Genomic DNA, 19218 nt, shown 5'->3' with positions numbered 1-19218 from the left:
CAGTGTACTAGATTTTACCCCACTCAGTGCTTATGGTTGCTATGTAAAGACTATATAAGGTAATAGTTACATGACTAACATTAATTATTAACATTTTGGGCTTATCACTGATCAATATGAGAATAGAACCTACCAAGACTAACTGTGCATGATAAATGGAATATACAATACAAAGGTTAGCAAGCCATCATACTTACAGTTTAAGGAAAAGAGAAGAAAGTACTACTGAAACAGAGGAAGCAGCCATTGCAGCAGATCCCATCCAGGGCTGCAAAACCAAACCAATGGGCATAAAAACTCCTAGGAAACAAGTTTGGATTAGTTAGAACAGATAGTACTGAACAGATTACCAATGTGTTTCCAATATGTACACAAAAATCATTTCCTTGTTTGATATTCACCAATCCATCCTATTGGAGATTTATGACACTACCCATTTTTCACTGATAGAGTATTGCTCTGAACATTCTTTTACATGTCTGCCTGCGCATATGTTTGAGAATGTCTCTAGGGTACATACCTAGAGGTGAAACTGCTGGGTTATAACACAGGCACATCTTCAACTTTATTTCTCAGTTGCTCTCCAAAGTGCCTGTACCAGATCACAATCCCACCAAAAGTGTAAAGGTTCATGTTCTACAAATTTATCTACACTTGGTTTTGACAGACATTTTAATGTTTGCTCATATGACAGGGATGAGACAGACTTACTGGACTTTTAATTTTTTTGTGTTCCTATCTGTATTTTTCTACTTTTTCTACAGTGATCATATGTTATTTGTGTAGTTTTTAAAAAAATCACTTGTGCCATGAGTTAATCTCTCTGGACTTTGATTGTCCTTTTACTCTTTGTCCTCTCAGCATTTGTGTGTCCTTGTTGATAAGCAACATACTAATTGCTCTCAGGTCATTTCATGTCTTTCTTTGGCTCTCAAACCATTAAGAGAAGAAGAAGAAAGTGATAACTGTTTCTCTTATATTATTACTAACTCCTACCAATACCCAAAGTACAGGTGATTATCAGATGTTAATTAAACAACTCTAACTTGCTTTTTCTTGGTCATATTCCTTCATTCAAGTTCTTTCTTTCTCATCTGGTCCCCAAATGTAAAAAAAAAAAAAACTGCTGGGTAGTAGAATGTTAAGTGAAGAGCAGAAAATTCTTGTGCACTGTAGTTACAACTATGTAATAAAACAAAAACTATTACTAAAATGCTAACAGTAGTTGTGTTTGGGTAATGAAATTAAGGGTAGATTTGTTCTCTTAAACTAAAAGTAAATGAATAAGTAAAGAACTGTGTATGTGTGTGAGAGTACCTGGAGAAAGTGTAAGTAATATGGCAAAATATTATTAATTGGTGAATATAAGTGAAAGGAATACAGGTTTTCATTGTATCATTTTTTCCTTATGTAGGTTTGAAATTTTTCAAAGTATGGGTAAAATAAAGTAAAATAAGATAAGCCTGTCAGAATGCTTACACATTCTAGGCTATAATTAATATTGCTGAAAATCAAAATTACTGATTTTAATATTACCTCTCATCACACCAGCAGGCTACATACAAAAACTGAACTCAAAACTAACTTACAATCTGATAGGTCTCTAACAATTTCAGAGGAAAAAGTAATACTAGTTACCAGTCACATACCAGCAGCTACAGGAATTCCAACCAGATTATAAATTAGAGCAAAGACAAAATTTATCCGAATCCTTTTGACTGTCTTCCTTGATAAGTCAATACTTGCCACGACATCCAGAAGATCATTCTGAGAACAGAAATATTTTTTATATCAATGACTCTAACCTAACTAATAACTTTTGTATTATATACTGTGTATATTTAAGATTATGTGTACCTTAGGGTAATATATGAGTAAACTACAAATATCAGATACTGCTAAAAATTTGAGTCAGCCTAGGAAGATGTTTTTCAGGAATTTTTCTATGGGATCGGAAAACACTTTTAGGGTTGTATGCTGCTATAGGAGTTAAATCCCACTAAAATAACCTCAGCACTTACTTATTGAAGATAATTTTATTCTATTTTTCAATCTCATTCTTTCCGTTAGAAGTTTGTCATTCTCATTTGTCTTGCTGGATTGGGGAAATCTGCAAGTAGTTAATAAGACTTCTCATACTGCCAAAATAAGCTGGGCAGGAAAGACAAGTACCAAATTATTGACCTCACTTATGGAGTATAGCAAAGTAGCAAAACTGAAGGAACAAAACAGCAGCAGGCTCACAGACTCCAAGAAGGCACTAATAATTACCAAAGGGAAAGGGGTTGGGGAGGGTGAGTGGGGAGGGAGGGAGAAGGGGATTGAAGGGCATTATGATTAGCACACATAATGTAGGTGGGTCACAGGGAAGGCAGTATAGCACAGAGAAGACAAGCAATGACTCTATAGCATCTTACTATGCTGATGGACAGCGGCTGCAATGGGGTATGTTGAGGGGGACTTGATAATATGGGTGAATGCAGTAACCACAATGTTGCTCATGTGAAACCTTCATAAGAATGTATATCAATGATATGTTAATTAAAAAACCAGGGGGGCGGAGCCAACATGGCGGCATGAGTAGGACAGTGGGAATTTCCTCCCAAAAACATATATATTTTTGAAAATACAACAAATACAACTAATCCTAAAAGAGAGACCAGAAGACACAGGACAACAGCCTGACTACATCCACACGTGCGAGAGCCGAGAGCCTGGTGAAAGGGGTAAGATACAACCCCCGGCCCGGCGGGACCTGAGCACACCTCCCCCCAGCTCCCGGCGGGAGGGAGAGGGAGCCCAGGACTGCTAAACACCCAGCCCCAGCCACCCGCACAAGAGCACAGACACAGTGCATGCGTGGAGGGCTGGAAACTAGGGAAACAGGGCAGCAAGACCTTGGAGTGGGTGCCGAAGCTGATGCCCCTGGGACAAAGAAAAGCCAGTGCTTTTTGAAAGTCTTAAAGGGACAGGGATTTAACAGCTAGACGGAAACAACACAGGTCACAGCCCAGTGGCTGGAAATTACAGAGAAAACCGGGCGCACTAACCCCCTGGGCAACATCTCTGAGACCCCTCACGGAGGTAAACAACCAAACAGCCCCCCCATCCATTACCTCTCCGGGCGCTGCAAAAGCAGAGAAAGAGCCTAAGGCAAAACACGTACAGAAAGAAAAATTCAACACTTTGGCCGGGCAAGACACAAAGACCCAGCCTACACGCAATTACCCAACACAAGCCACTAGGGGTCGCAGTTGTCCCAGTAAAGAAAGGCCAGTAGCAAGTGAAAAGTTTGGCCCTCCCAGCTGACAGTCAATAGCACCTGTCAACATGAAAAGGCAAAAAAATATGATCCAGACAAGACTAACCCAGACAGCTTCAGCATCTGCTACATCTTCCCCTGAGAAGGAACCTGGGGAGATAGATTTAGCCAGTCTTCCTGAAAAAGAATTCAAAACAAAAGTCATAACCATGCTGATGGACTTGCAGAGAAATATGCACGAACTAAGGAAGGAGAATACAGAAATAAAACAAGCTCTGGAAGGAATTCAAAACAGAATGGACGAGATGCAACAGACCATTAATGGACTAGAAAACAGAGAACAGGAACGCAGAGAAGCTGATGCAGAGAGAGATAAAAGGATCTCCAGGAATGAAAGAATTTTAAGAGAGCTGAGTGACCAATCTAAAGGAACAATATATGAATTCTAGGGATACCAGAAGAAGTAGAGAGAGAAAAAGGGATAGAAAGTGTCTTTGAAGAAATAATTGCTGAAAACTTCCCCAAACTAGGGGAAGAAATGGCCTCTCAGACCACAGAGGTACACAGAACTCCCATGACAAGGGATCCAAGGAGGGCAATACCAAGACACATAATAATTAAAATGGCAAAGATCAAAGACAAGGACAAAGTATTAAAGGCAGCCAGAGAGAAAAAAAAGGTTACCTACAAAGGAAAACCCATCAGGCTATCATCAGACTTCTCAACAGAAACCCTACAGGCCAGAAGAGAATGGCATGATATACTTAATGCAATGAAACAGAAGGGCCTTGAACCAAGACTAATGTATCCAGTACGAATATCATATAAATACGAAGGAGGGATTAAACGATTTCCAGACAAGCAAAAGTTGAGGGAATTTGCCTCCCACAAACCACCTCTTCAGGGCATCCTACAGGGACTGCTCTAGATGGGAGCACTCCTCAAAAGAGCACAGAACAAAACACCCAACATACGAAGAAGGGAGGAGGAGGAATAAGAAGGGAGAGAAATAAAGAATCATCAGACCACATTTATAATAGCTCAACAAGCAAGTAAGATAGTAAAGAAGCTAACCCTGAACCTTTGGTAACCACAAACTTAAAGCCGGCAATGGCAATAAGTTCATACCTTTCAATAATCACCCTAAATGTAAATGGACTGAATGCACCAATCAAAACACAGAGTAATAGAATGGATAAAAAAGCAAGATCCATCCATATGCTGCTTACAAGAGACTCACCTCAAACCCAAAGACATGCACAGACTTAAAGTTAAGGGATGGAAAAAGATATTTCATACAAACAACAAAGAGAAGAAAGCAGGTGTTGCAATTCTGGTATCAGACAAAACACACTTCAAAATAAAGAAAGTAACAAAAGACAAAGAATGACATTACATAATGATAAAGGGCTCAGTCCAACAAGAGGATATTACCATCATGAATATATATGCACCCAATACAGGAGCACCAACATACCTGAAACAAATATTACCAAAACTAAAGGAGGAAATAGAATGCAATGCATTCATTCTAGGAGAAGTCAACACATCACTCACTCCAAAGGACAGATCCACAAGACAGAAAATAAGTAAGGACACATAGGCACTGAACAACACACTAGAAGAGATGGACCTAATAGACATCTACAGAACTCTACATCCAAACGCAACAGGATACACATTCTTCTCAAGTGCACATGGAACATTCTCCAGAATAGACCACATACTAGGCCACAAAAAGAGCCTCAGTAAATTCCAAAAGATTGAAATCCTACCAACCAACTTTTCAGACCACAAAGGCATAAAACTAGAAATAAACTGTACAAAGAAAGCAAAAAGGCTCACAAACACATGGAGGCTTAACAACATGCTCCTAAATAATCAATGGATCAATGACCAAATCAAAATGGAGATCCAGCAACATATGGAAACAAACGACAACAACAACACTAAGCCCCAACTTCTGTGGGACACAGCAAAAGCACTCTTAAGAGGAAAGTATATAGCAATCCAAGCATATTTAAAAAAGGAAGAACAATCCCAAATGAATGGTCTAATGTCACAATTATCAAAATTGGAAAAAGAAGAACAAATGAGGCCTAAGGTCAGCAGAAGGAGGGACATAATAAAGATCAGAGAAGAAATAAATAAAATTCAGAAGAATAAAACAATAGCAAAAATCAATGAAACCAAGAGCTGGTTCTTCGAGAAAATAAACAAAATAGATAAGCCTCTAGCCAGACTTATTAAGAGGAAAAGAGAGTCAACACAAATCAACAGTATCAGAAATGAGAAAGGAAAAATCACGACGGACCCCACAGAAGTACAAAGAATTATTAGAGAATACTATGAAAACCTATATGCTAAAAAGCTGGGAAACCTAGGAGAAATGGACAACTTCCTAGAAAAATAAAGCCTTCTAAGACTGACCCAGAAAGAAATAGAAAATCTAAACAGACCAATTACCAGCAACGAAACTGAAGTGGTAATCAAAAAACTACCAAAGAACAAAACCCCCGGGCAAGATGGATTTACCTCGGAATTTTATAAGACATACAGGGAAGACATGGTACCCATTCTCCTTAAAGTTTTCCAAAAAATAGAAGAGGAGGGTATACTCCCAAACTCATTCTATGAAGCTAACATCACCCTAATACCAAAACCAGGCAAAGACCCCACCAAAAAAGAAAACTACAGACCAATATCCCTGATGAACGTAGATGCAAAAATACTCAACAAAATATTAGCAAACCGAATTAAAAATATATCAAAAGGATCGTACACCATGACCAAGTGGGATTCATCCCAGGGATGCAAGGATGGTACAACATTCGAAAGTCCATCAACATCATCCACCACATCAACAAAAAGAAAGACAAAAACCACATGATCATCTCCATAGATGCTGAAAAAGCATCGGACAAAGTTCAACATCCATTCATGATAAAAACTCTCAGCAAAATGGGAATAGAGGGCAAGTACCTCAACATAATAAAGGCCATATATCATAAACCCACAGCCAACATTACACTGAACAGCGAGAAGCTGAAAGCTTTTCCTCTGAGATTGGGAACTAGACAGGGATGCCCACTCTCCCCACTGTTATTTAACATAGTACTGGAGGTCCTAGCCATGGCAATCAGACAAAACAAAGAAATACAAGGAATCCAGATTGGTAAAGAAGAAGTTAAACTGTCACTATTTGCAGATGACATGATACTGTACATAAAAAACCCTAAGACTCCACCCCAAAACTACTAGAACTGATATCAGAATACAGCAAAGTTGCAGGATACAAAATCAACACACAGAAATCTGTGGCTTTCCTATACACTAACAATGAACCAACAGAAAGAGAAATCAGGAAAACAACTCCATTCACAATTGCATCAAAAAAAATAAAATACCTAGGAATAAACCTAACCAAAGAAGTGAAAGACTTATACTCTGAAAACTACAAGTCACTCTTAAGAGAAATTAAAGGGGACACTAACAGATGGAAACGCATCCCATGCTCGTGGCTAGGAAGAATTAATATCGTCAAAATGGCCATCCTGCCCAAAGCAATATACAGATTTGATGCAATCCCTATGAAACTACCAGCAACATTCTTCAATGAACTGGAACAAATAATTCAAAAATTCATATGGAACCACCAAAGACCCCGAATAGCCAAAGCAATCCTGAGAAAGAAGAATAAACTAGGGGGGATCTCACTCCCCAACTTCAAGCTCTACTATAAAGCCATAGTAATCAAGACAATTTGGTACTGGCACAAGAACAGAGCCACAGAGCAATGGAACAGACTAGACAATCCAGACATTAACCCAGACATATAAGGTCAATTAATATTTGATAAAGGAACCATGGACATACAATGGCAAAATGACAGTCTCTTCAACAGATGGTGCTGGCAAAACTGGACAGCTTCATGTAGGAGAATGAAACTGGACCATTGTCTAACCCCATATACAAAAGTAAACTCAAAATGGATCGAAGACCTGAATGTAAGTCATGAAACCATTAAACTCTTGGAAAAAAACATAGGCAAAAACCTCTTAGACATAAACATGAGTGATCTCTTCTTGAACATATCCCCCCGGGCAAAGAAAACAACAGGAAAAATGAACAAGTGGGACTATATTAAGCTGAAAAGCTTCTGTACAGCAAAAGACACCATCAATAGAACAAAAAGGATCCCTACAGTATGGGAGAATATATTTGAAAATGACACATCCGATAAAGGCTTGACATCCAGAATATATAAAGAGCTCACACGCCTCAACAAACAAAAAACAAATAACCCAATTAAAAAATGGGCAGAGGAACTGAACAGATGGTTTTCCAAAAAAGAAATACAGATGGCCAACAGACACATGAAAAGATGCTCCACATCGCTAATTATCAGAGAAATGCAAATTAAAACTACAATGAGGTATCACCTCACACCAGTAAGGATGGCTGCCATCCAAAAGACAAACAACAACAAATGTTGGCGAGGCTGTTGAGAAAGGGGAACCCTCCTACACTGCTGGTGGGAATGTAAATTAGTTCAACCACTGTGGAAAGCAGTATGGAGGTACATCAAAATGCTCAAAACAGACATACCATTTGACCCAGGAATTGCACTCCTAGGAATTTACCCTAAGAATGCAGCAATCAAGTATGAGAAAGACCAATGCACCCCTATGTTTATCGCAGCACTATTTACAATAGCCAAGAATTGGAACCAACCTAAATGTCCATCGATAGATGAATGGATAAAGAAGATGTGGTACATATACACAATGGAATACTACTCAGCCATAAGAAAAGGGCAAATCCTACCATTTGCAGCAACATGGATGGAGCTGGAGGGTATTACGCTCAGTGAAACAAGCCAAGCAGAGAAAGAGAACTACCAAATGATTTCACTCATCTGTGGAATATAAGAACAAAGGAAAAACTGAAGGAACAGAACAGCAGCAGAATCATAGAACTCAAGAATGGACTAACAGGTACCAAAGGGAAAGGGACTGGGGAGGATGGGTGGATAGGGAGGGGTAAGGGGTGGGGAGATAAAGGGGGGTATTAAGATTAGCATGCATGGGGGGTGGGAGAAAGGGGAGGGCTGTACAACACAGAGAAGACAAGTAGTGATTCTACAACATTTTGCTATGCTGATGGACAGTGACTGTAAAGGGGTATATAGGGGGGACCTGGTATAGGGGAGAGCCTAGTAAACAAAATATTCGTCATGTAAGTGTAGATTAATGATAAAAAAAAAAAAGCAGTTCCTGTGTGGTGACCTCCAATGAGTTCTACACAATGATATAAAGGGCATATAAAAGTGTAGGCAAAGGGTCTGTTTGTGTTTATACAGAGGATCAAAGCGTAATTTGGCTACCCTGAAAATGAACTAAGATATGATATGAAAAAGAACTTCCAACATCAGCACTCTCGGGAAGACTCATGCCAGAAGATGATCATCAAAAAACCCCAACAAAGATCCACGCGCTGCTACAGGTGTAGATGCACTCATCCCACCAGTTCCTGGACTTGCCATGGGAATGAAGAAGGAGATATCTAAGCTGGCCTGTGCATATGGTAAAACAACAAATTTGACTGGATCTATACTGTTGGAACTGAACCAAGAATTAGGAGAACTGAAAATTGTAGCTCTCCAAAATCTTACAACTACAGACTATTTACTGTTAAAAGAACATATGGGATGTGAACAGTCCCCAGGAATGGACTGTTTTAATTTGTCTGATTTCTCTCAGACTGTTCAAGTTCAGTTGGACAATATCCACCGTATCATAGGTAAGTTTTCACAAATGCCTAAGGTGCCTAACTGGTTTTCTTGGTTTCACTGGAAACGGCTGGTAATTTCAGGTATGCTTTAGTTACGTAACTGTACTCCTATTATGTTAATGTGTGTGCGCAATTTAATTAGTAGTTTAAAACCTATACATGCTGAAGTTACTCTACAAGAAGATATGTCAAAGAAATAATCAATCTTCCCATGTTTTCTTCCGCCTGCTACTTCTGTAGCTTTTCTTCTTCCTTCCTAACTACAACCCTTAAATAGAATTCGTGCCTCATATCAAATTTACCGAGTATCATAATTCTTTCACATGGTAAAGACACCTCAAGACAAATGCTGGGCATAGAAGCCACAGGGCATAAATATGCAAAGAAGTAAAAAGTTAACCTTTTCAAACAATAAGGCTTCTCTCTCACTTACCAACTTAACATTTCCCTGTATGGCCCCGGAAGATGACTGGTTAGCCAGAGACGGGTAAGATTCCTCAAGGGAGGAACAACCTAAGACAGGCACAGCTGCAGGGGGGCCATCAGGTGAGAAAAAGGGGGATCAACAGAGGTGAGGCTTAGAACCTTCCCTCCCCCCGTTCTGAGAGGAATCTTCTGCATACGTGGATGTTTTATGGCCCTTGTCTAGCTTGGATTAACACATAGTCTACAGGCACACACCTGATCATCTACATTTGCTCTCTTACAACACTAAACTATGTTTTCTACCTTTATCTTGTATCTACCTACCACTTCAGCATTTTATTAAAAATAATAATAATATAGAGAGAAATGTGGTATCCACATATAAATCAAGTATAAAAATCAAATGAGTATTCATATTTGAACTGTTTATAGTTCATAATGCATAAGCAAAACCGAAAGCTTCTGTGATGACTGCCCTTGTAATGTTCACCATGTAACTTATTCACTATGTAAGAATTTGTTCTCCATGTAAGAACTTGTTCGTTATGCTTCAGAAGATTGGAGACTGACGAAAATTAGGCTTGGGGTGGATTAATGATTGTGCATTGAGCATTGACCCCCCTATACAGAATTTTATTTTTGTTAACAACCATTTGATCAATAAATATGAGAGATGCCCTCACAAAAAAAAAATTATATATATATATACACACTTCCAATTGTAAAATAAATAAGTAACCGGGATGTAATGTATAGCATAAGGAATATAGTCAAAATATTGTAACAACTTGGTATGGTGATAGCTGGTACCTAGAATTATCATGTATATAAATGTTGAATCACTGTGTTGTACACCTGAAATTAATGTAATACTGTGTGTCAACTACCCTTCAATAAAAAATGATTATCTAAAAAAAAAAATCAAACCACTATGATGTACAACTGAAACTAAAAAAAAAGACTTCCTGTACTGACATCTTAAATTCCCCCACTCTCAACGGCTGGGAGCATGGGAATTAGGACAGAATCATGCTCGATATACTTCACAACACTATTCCTGACCATGTAGAGCAGTCTCATATCTCTCAAAGTTCAGGCCATAAGACTTACCCTTATCAAAACCACATCAGCTGCTTCAATGGCTACATCTGTGCCTGTACCAATGGCAATCCCCACATTAGCCATGGCCAGGGCTGGGGAATCATTGATTCCATCTCCCACCATTGCTACCTGTTTCCCCTCCTCTTGAAGTTGCTTCACCTTAGCAACCTTGTGGGAAGGTAGAACTTCAGCAAACACCTTATTAATGCCAACCTACATGAGGAAAGATGAATTCAATTCATTTCAAGAAATATCATTGGTCTCTGAAATATGAATCAGCATTTACAAACCATCATTTTTCCATCCACCAGTTGTCTAAATTTTAAAAACTGGTAATATCCAGTGATAGCAAGGATATGGGGAAATGAGCTCTCTTATGCACTGTTGGTAGGTCTGTAAACGGGTACTACCTTTTTGGAGGACATTTGGCAGCATCTGTCAAGGCGCACACATCATTTAGTTTAGCAATTCCCCTTCTAATTGTATGTTGTACATACTTGTACATGTGCAAAAAGATGTATATCTAAGGTTCTACATTACTGCCCTGTAACAACAAAATTTTCAAAACCACCTAAATGCCCATCATTAAAGGAACAGTTAAATTATGACACATTAATTATGATCATCCATACCATGGAGTTCCATGCAGCAATGTAGAAAGAATGAAATAACTTTGTACTTTCAAACAGACAAAACTCTAAGGCTTATATTTTTTCATGTTAAAAAAAGCAAACTACTGACAAATCTGTACAAAAATGACCCAGTGTGTGTTCAAAATACCAGCACTGTACATTTGTATATGAACATATATGCATATGAAAAAGTGTGTGTGGGGGGGTAAGACCTGACAGGGAGTTTGGGAAAAGGGTGCCAACTTTTTACTTTATATCCTTCTGTATATTTTCATAGAAGAATGTATTCCTGTATTACTTACGTTACTTAATAGAAGAGGGCAGAAGGTGTTCCAAAGTAGAAAAGGGAAGAGTTTTGGAGATAAAACATATGTGGGGGTCATTAGCAGAAAAATGATGTCAAAGTGGTGTAGGAAGGTGGTTCCATCAGTGGCATTCAGGATGGAATAGACAGGGAAGTGCTGTATTTTGGACATGAAAGAATAAGATCCAGTGTTTAGGCTGGCAGCACTGGTGAAAAATATGAGGAATGTTTCAAAAGAAGCATCAACGGAAACTGTTGTATGATGTCACTCAAGCATCTCATGAACTAAGCAAATAGCTTTTTACTTGTAATAGCAACACACAAAGCCCAAAGCCCTTCCCACAGAGCATGTCAATTCTTTTTTAAGGCACTGGATATGGCTACTCAGTGGTAGTGAAAATAATAGGTAATATGAATTTGTCAGCATCTGAAAGCAAGAAAGAAAATGTGTATGAAGAATTAGAAGTTACCACATACCCCCTACCCCAACAACTAAGCAAACCAATTACCTGAGAAGCAATAGATCTAGCTGTTTTACTGTTGTCTCCAGTCATCAGAACTACTTCTAAGCCCATGGATTTCAGAATATGGACAGCCAATTCTGCTTCAGGCTTCACTGTATCAGCAATAGCTATCAAGCTACACAGCTCATCTAATATAGGATCACCAGAAAATACGAGAGTTTGGAATATGGTGAAAGCAGAATAATATTCTGACTTAAAATTTCAGAAAGAAATGAATTTTGTTAAGTTGTTAGGGCTTGGCTTAACTCAGATTTTTTCCATGCTCACAGAGACAGACATTATACCACAAGCCCTGCAACAAACCTCCATATTTGGTTGTGCACATTTCACAGAATGAGGGAAGGGTTACTAACGAAGGTAGTAATAGGAAAATAAAAAAAGACTGGGCGCTAATATACTCTTTTTCTTTCCTTACAGAAGTATTGGCCAACTGCCCCAACAACTTTAGCTCATTTAAAGGCAAACAAAACTGAACATTAATACTTTTTTTTTCTTTCTAAGGTGAAGGGGGTGGATGGAGACAAACTGGCATTTTATAGTGGGGGAAAAAAATCACTGCAAGTAGTTACTCCATTTTAAAAACAAAAGTGAATGGTATTTCCTGTTTCTTCCTGGACTTAAAAAGGCTCTAGTAAGATACTGCCTAGCAAGGATTATAAATGTTGACTAATTAATCTCACAGCTAGAAATTTACCCTAAGAAATAATTTAACAAAAGAAAGCACCTAAAACCTCCAAGATGTTTATTGTACTGTTATTTATAAGAATCAAATATTAGGAATACCTTAAATTTCCAACAGGGGAATGATTAAGTTAATTACAGTAAGTTTGATGAATGATGCAGCATTAAAATAAAACTGGAGAATATTATTAAATAAAATAAAGCAAAATAAAATAGTATACATATGAGGGACTTTAAATTTTATTCAACTTTATTGAGGTAAAATTTACACACAATAAAACGCACCCATTTAAAAATAGTATGCGTAGTAATATTGTAATTCTGCATATATATTCTGTGTATGTATATGTATCTATATATATATACATATATGTGTGTGTGTGTATATATATATATATATATATATATGCCCCAAAGCCCAGAAATAGGATATATGCAATTAAAACTGACACTGTATTAGGATGATGAAATTACAGATGTTGTTTTACTTTGCTATTAATTTTTACTACCTAATTTTTAAAAAATCCTTTACTTGCTTAAAAGAAAAAAACATAGGCTAGGGAGGAAAATAACAAAGCCAGGCAAATGCAAGATAATTTAAAATTAATCAGTTATAACTACGTATTGCCAACATTTTCACTTTGCATTCAGGCTGCTTTTGAATAGCCCTAATGGTTGTCTCTCAAAACTACACATAAAACCGTAACTGGGATCATGACACTGAGTTACAGTGTTCTTACAAAAAACCTTACCATCAACTGACACCAATACAGCAGTCCGACCTTTTCTCTCATGTTCAGTCATGGACTCATCTACATTGTTACTAATGACAAGACCATTTCTAATCATCCACTCCCGGTTACCAATGAGGACTTTGTACTGTTGAGCATTAAGAGCATCTGAAAGCAAAGCAAGTACAGAAATAACATTTAGTGAGCTCCTTTAATGCTTACAACAACCCCACGAAGTATGTTCTTCTGGCCAACCTTGCACAGTAACAACATTGTATTTTTGACAGAACACAGGCTACAACAACCATTTCCAAATTTTCAAGGGACATACTTTTCTCTTCCATGCCTCTGGGCCATATGTTGCTGCTTCCACCTGAAATGTCCTTACCCTCCCTTCCAAATACCAACCTCTATCATGTTCTTCAAGAGTCAGTTCAAATGTTAAACTTTTCTTGTTGAAGCTTTCCCTTTCAACTTCCATAGCAATTGAATTAAATTCAAAACATTTCTTATGCATCAGAAGCTGAATGTGGTTCGATGAAAACATACAACCATACTGATGTCTCATTTTAAACATCTGACCACTAACTTTAAGCAGGCCCTCAGTGCTGTGTGGCAATTCTACTAAATTTCCCTAGTCCATTCATTCTTCATTCCTTTTAGATGGCTATTTTATACCTTCTCTTCTCCCATTCTCATACCAAACAATGACTCTGCTTCCTTCTTCAGGAAGAAAATAAAAGCAATCAGAGAGAACTTCCACAATCTACTCAACTACCTGTGTCTACGTAGAAATTAATCTAGCTTCCCCTCTGTTATCATAAACTGCCCCTGCTCCTATTTAAAGCCAACCTCTCCACTGGCACACTTGATCCCCCTCCTTTGCTTATTCTATAATATCTTTCCAACAATTCTCTCCTCTCCTACATAATCAATTTTTTAATCTCTGCATTACATAAAAAAAACCTCTCTTGATCCCACTTACCTCTTGAGCTATAGCCCAATTCTTCTTTTTCTATACATAGCAAAACTTCTTAAAAGTGTTATCTCTATGGGCTGTTTCCAATTTATATTTTCCTGTTCTCCTTGTGAGCCCATTTCAATAAATCTTTGATCTCTACTACTTCAAAAAATTGTTCTATAGTACACCAGTTACCTTTACTTTAATAAACCTAATGGCTAATTCTCAGCCCTCACCTTACCTGCTCTGTTAGCAGCATTTAACACAGTTGATCACTACCCCCTTCTTGAAACACTTTCTTTGCTTGGCTTGTAGGACACCACATTTTTATGAGTCACCTCCTCACTCACCACTTCTCAGCCTTCTTTGGTGATCCTTCGTCATTTCCCTGATCTCTTACTTTGTAGTTATACAGGGCTCAATCCTTAAACCTTTTTTCCCGCTTCTATCTACTCTCAGCCCTTAGTGATCTTATCTAGTCTCATGTCTTTAAATATTATCAATACAAGGTCTGTCCAGTAGAACCTTCCATGATGACAGAAATGTTCTGTATCTGCTCTGTTCAATACAGTAGCCACTAACATGTGGATATTGAGCACTGAATTGTGGCTAGATGGTTCAATGGATAAATTTTAAGTTAAATTAATTTTTAATTCATTTAAATTTTAATAGTCACATGTAACTAATGACTACCATATCAAACAGCAAAGATCTATAATTGGATGACTCCCAAATATCTCTCTCCAACAGTCTGTTTCCTTGAACTCCAGACTTGTGCAGCCAACTGCCTGCTTGATATTTCCATTTATATGACATCTTCACTTGAATATCTAATAGGCACTCAAATTTAACATGTCAAAAACTAAACTCCTGATCAGTGTTCCTCAGTAATGCCCTTCCTGTGGTCTTCTCCATCTTACTTAAGTGGTAAATCCATCCTTCTAAATTGCTTAGGCCACAAATCTTAGTATAATTCTTGACTCCTGTTTCTCTCATACCCCATATCTAATCTGTGAGAAACACCTGTCAGCCAGCTCTTCATTCAAGATACATTCAGAACTTGACCATGTCTCATGACCTCTATTATCATGACACTGATCCAAACCAGCATTATCTTTCACCTGGATTATGGCAACAGCCTACTAACTCATCTCCCTGCTTCTTCCCTTGCCCTCATCTCCCCTCAACAGTGTATTTTTACCAGAGCAGCCAGAGTTAAGTCAGCTTCTGTCACTGTTATACACAAAACTCTCCAATGGCTTCCTATCTCAGTAGAAAAACCGAAGTCCTTTCACTGTCCTTACACCATCTAGTCCTACACTACCTCACAAACCCTGTCTCCTACCACTCTTTTACTCTGCTCTAGACATATTGTTGTCCTTGATGTTCCTCAAACTAGTCAAGCACACTCCTGACTCAAGGCTTCTGTATTTAACAGTCCTCTTGCAGATATTCAGTTTTCTCCTTTCCCCTCCTCAGGTTTTTGCTTAAGCACTACCCTCAATGAGGCCTACTCTTATCATCCTATATACAATAGGACCCACTATTCCCAGCATTCTCTGTACCCCTTACTCTTTTTTATTGTTCTCCATAGCACTATCTCCATCAGACATACTATATTTTCTTATTTATTTGCTATCTTGTGTTCTTCCACTAGGAATGTAAGCTCCATGAGATAGGGACTTTCTATTCTGCTCACTGCTGATTCTTTAGTGCCTCAATCCATGCTTAATAAAAGCTGTCAAATGAACAAAATTATTATTTGTCAGTGGGCTTGATACTAACAGTTCACAGACAAATAATAAAGAGATTGCAGTTCAGTAGAATCAGGAAGATTAATAAAGAATAACCATGCAGTTTGCCTAGTACAATAACAGAGATTAAGTAAAGTTATGATTTTTAAAAAAGAGCAACTATCTCTGCCTATTTATGTCAGTCAATGAAGGCTTCACTGAAAAAAGATGTGAGCTGAGTCGTGAAAGATGAAAAGAATTTCATGAGATAGAAGCCACTGAATAACATTATGCAGAGCAAACAGTAAATAAAATGACCTAATAAGCATGAAATGACACAATAGAAGTAGAAAATGCAAGTAGTGCTACATGAACAGAACACAGAGTATATGGGGGGGCAGTGGGAAAAGAGAAGATGGGTGGTGCAGGGAGGCAGGAGATACATCATGGAGCACAGACTTTGAACAAAGTCCAGAGACACTAGACTTTGTCCTGCTGGAGAAAGCAAGCCAGTAAAGCCGGGATCCTTCGCAGAATTCCGTGGATGGGCTTTAGGATATATGCGAACCTCTGAAATAGAAATTTTCTGAGGGATGGGCATAGTTTTCATCACAATCCTCCAAAGGTTTGTGATTCAAAAATAGGTTATACATATCTGTAGTAAAAGGTATTAGTCAGAAAGTGATATAATCAGATTTGCATGTTAGCAAAATCATTTGAGCACAAATGGGTGGGGAGGTACTGAACACTTAGGTGGGCATATAATGTTTCAGGGCAGATGGATAGACCAACAAGAAACTCAGGAAACAAGCCTTGGCTAGAGATATGGATTTTGGAGTTGTAGCAGAAGTCTACGGGTGGTAAAACAAATGATAGGCATAAGTGAGATTGAACAGAGAGCGTATATAAAATGAATAAAAGACATAGAACAAAACCTAAGGACACCCAACATTTGACAGAAGGATAAAAGAGGAATCAGAAGATTAGAAGGAACAGCCAGGTAGGTGAGAGGAGAATCTAGAGAAAGCACAGTCATGGAATCAGGAGGGGAAAGAGTTTTAGGAAGGAAGAAATGGCTGACATTTTCAAGTATCTTAGTGAGGTTATGCAGGATTAAGACTGAGAAGTGACCACTGGAAAAGATACTGAATAAGGTTATCAGTGGGTTTAGAAAAAATAGTTTCATTAGTAATGGATGGAGCAGAAGGCAGACTGTGCAGTAAATGAGTGAATTCACCAAGCCTAGATTGCCTTTTCTAGAAACTTGGATATAAAGGAAAAGAAAGACAGGACAAAAATCTTGATGGGAATACAGATGATTTTGATGGAAGAAATATTTATATGTTTAGGAGAAGTTCCTACATACAGAGAAGCAAGGGGATATAACAGAGTGAGGTCCCTGAGGAATCAAGAGAGAGTGGGATCTACAGCAAAGATGAAGGGATTCGTTAGGCAAGGTGGGGGATACCTCTTCCTTTGAAAAAGGAATTAGTCTGGGCAAAAAAAATGGAAAGAACACATAAAATAACCTTATTTTTCTATGTGAAAAGTAAGCCAGATAATTTGCTTAGGGAACTAGGGGGGAGACCACAGTACCTTGTGAAGGATATAAAAGGCTTAGAGTAGCTGTGGTAAGAAACAAAAGATAGCTTAACTAAGGTAGAAGATCAATAAGGCAAGAGTTGATCACCCTACAGAGGAATCATGGAGTACAGTTGGGAAATGTTTACAAGTAACTTGAGAGAAATGATCAGACGGCCTATGGTAAAACTGATTTGAGAGAATGACACCACGAAGCTAAATTTTGTTTTTAATATAACAGTTCAGGATTATAAAATTAGGTATCTGTAAATAACTACCTCATAATTGATACTACAAAGAAAATTAGCTTACTTGAGAGCTGGGCATCAATAATCATGGAAGACGAAGTTGATGACTGTTCATTACTTGTATCAATTTGAACCAGGGATGCATTTTTACTATTATTTTCCTCTATCTTCCAATTATTCTTATGTAGCAAGCCTTCAATATTGGTGACTTTACAGCTAATACCACATCCTGGAACAACCTGGAAATCTATGCAGGTACCCAAGGTTTCAGTGTCCAGCTCCTAACAGATAGAAACAGAATTTCCTTTGCTGTTCTAATAATGCGAAGTTATCATTAGCAAGATCAAATATTACTGCTGGTTAATTCTAAGTGTTTAGACAAATGCTACATGCTTGGTTAATTCTAAATGTTTAGAATAAAACTCACTTTTTATTGCCTATACGACAGTGGATTTTGATAAGAATGAAGAAACATTATATTGTTCAAAGTTACAGGAGAACCTCAGAATCCTTTGTTTTAATCCCACTCTCTAAAATTTATACATGGAAAACATGGAAGTTTTATCAATATTCTCTGCTCTTTCCAGTAGAGAATTACAAGTTAACTATTTAATTCTATGGTCAAGTCAGATTTTCTATTCAGCACAGGGCAAAGGGTAACAAAGAACAGGGCCTTTAGTTACCAGAGTGCCTCTCTAGTATGATTCTGTGCCCTTAGTAAGCCAAAGAATTCTGGTGGCCATCATTGTTTCTGGTTCTTTGTATCTTCATCTTCTCTGTTGTTTGATTTGGGTGTTAAGAAGTCAGGGTTGGTAACAGTTAATAGGTAAAAAGGAAAGAACAAATAAATGGCAACACCAATGGTAGAAAATTGCCACAATTTAACTCTAAAATTATGTGAGATAATTTACAAAGAATTTATACAAATCAATGAGAAAAAGGTAAATAATCTTATGGGAAAAAAGCAGGCAAAGGATACAAAAAGACAGGTTACAGAAAAACAAATTCAAATTGTCAATACACATATGAAAAGATATCCAACCTTATTCATAATTAAGAAAATGCAAAGCAAACCATCAATGAGTAAATATTTTTTTACTTATTAAATTGGAAAAAATAAAGTGTCAGTAAGAATGCGGGGAAATGGGTACTTACAACTTGGTGAAAATATAAATTGTTACAATCCTTTATACGAATGTTGGTAATATTTGTCATGTGAGCATTGGTAATGATCAAAATTT

The 19218-nt window shown here is 37.7% G+C and overlaps 1 protein-coding gene across 7 annotated transcripts in view; it reads right to left on the bottom strand.

Moving 5' to 3' along the window:
* The window catches only part of ATP7A (ATPase copper transporting alpha), a 194686-nt gene that overhangs the window by 3940 nt on the left and 171528 nt on the right, over positions 1-19218 (bottom strand). For all 7 annotated transcript variants that reach the window (XM_057495796.1, XM_036929137.2, XM_036929136.2 and 4 more), the window contains 6 exons: positions 18042-18258; positions 13476-13622; positions 12028-12170; positions 10592-10795; positions 1650-1767; positions 198-300 (listed from right to left, as the gene is read on the bottom strand). In XM_057495796.1, the coding sequence (XP_057351779.1) occupies positions 198-300; positions 1650-1767; positions 10592-10795; positions 12028-12170; positions 13476-13622; positions 18042-18258 (932 nt within the window). The remainder of the gene's footprint in view (positions 1-197; positions 301-1649; positions 1768-10591; positions 10796-12027; positions 12171-13475; positions 13623-18041; positions 18259-19218) is intronic.

Source organism: Manis pentadactyla, chromosome X (genome assembly GCF_030020395.1).
Source record: "Manis pentadactyla isolate mManPen7 chromosome X, mManPen7.hap1, whole genome shotgun sequence".
NCBI lineage: Eukaryota > Metazoa > Chordata > Mammalia > Pholidota > Manidae > Manis > Manis pentadactyla.
The sequence above is the reverse complement of the archived record's forward strand: the minus strand, read 5'-3'. Positions and strand labels throughout refer to the sequence as shown.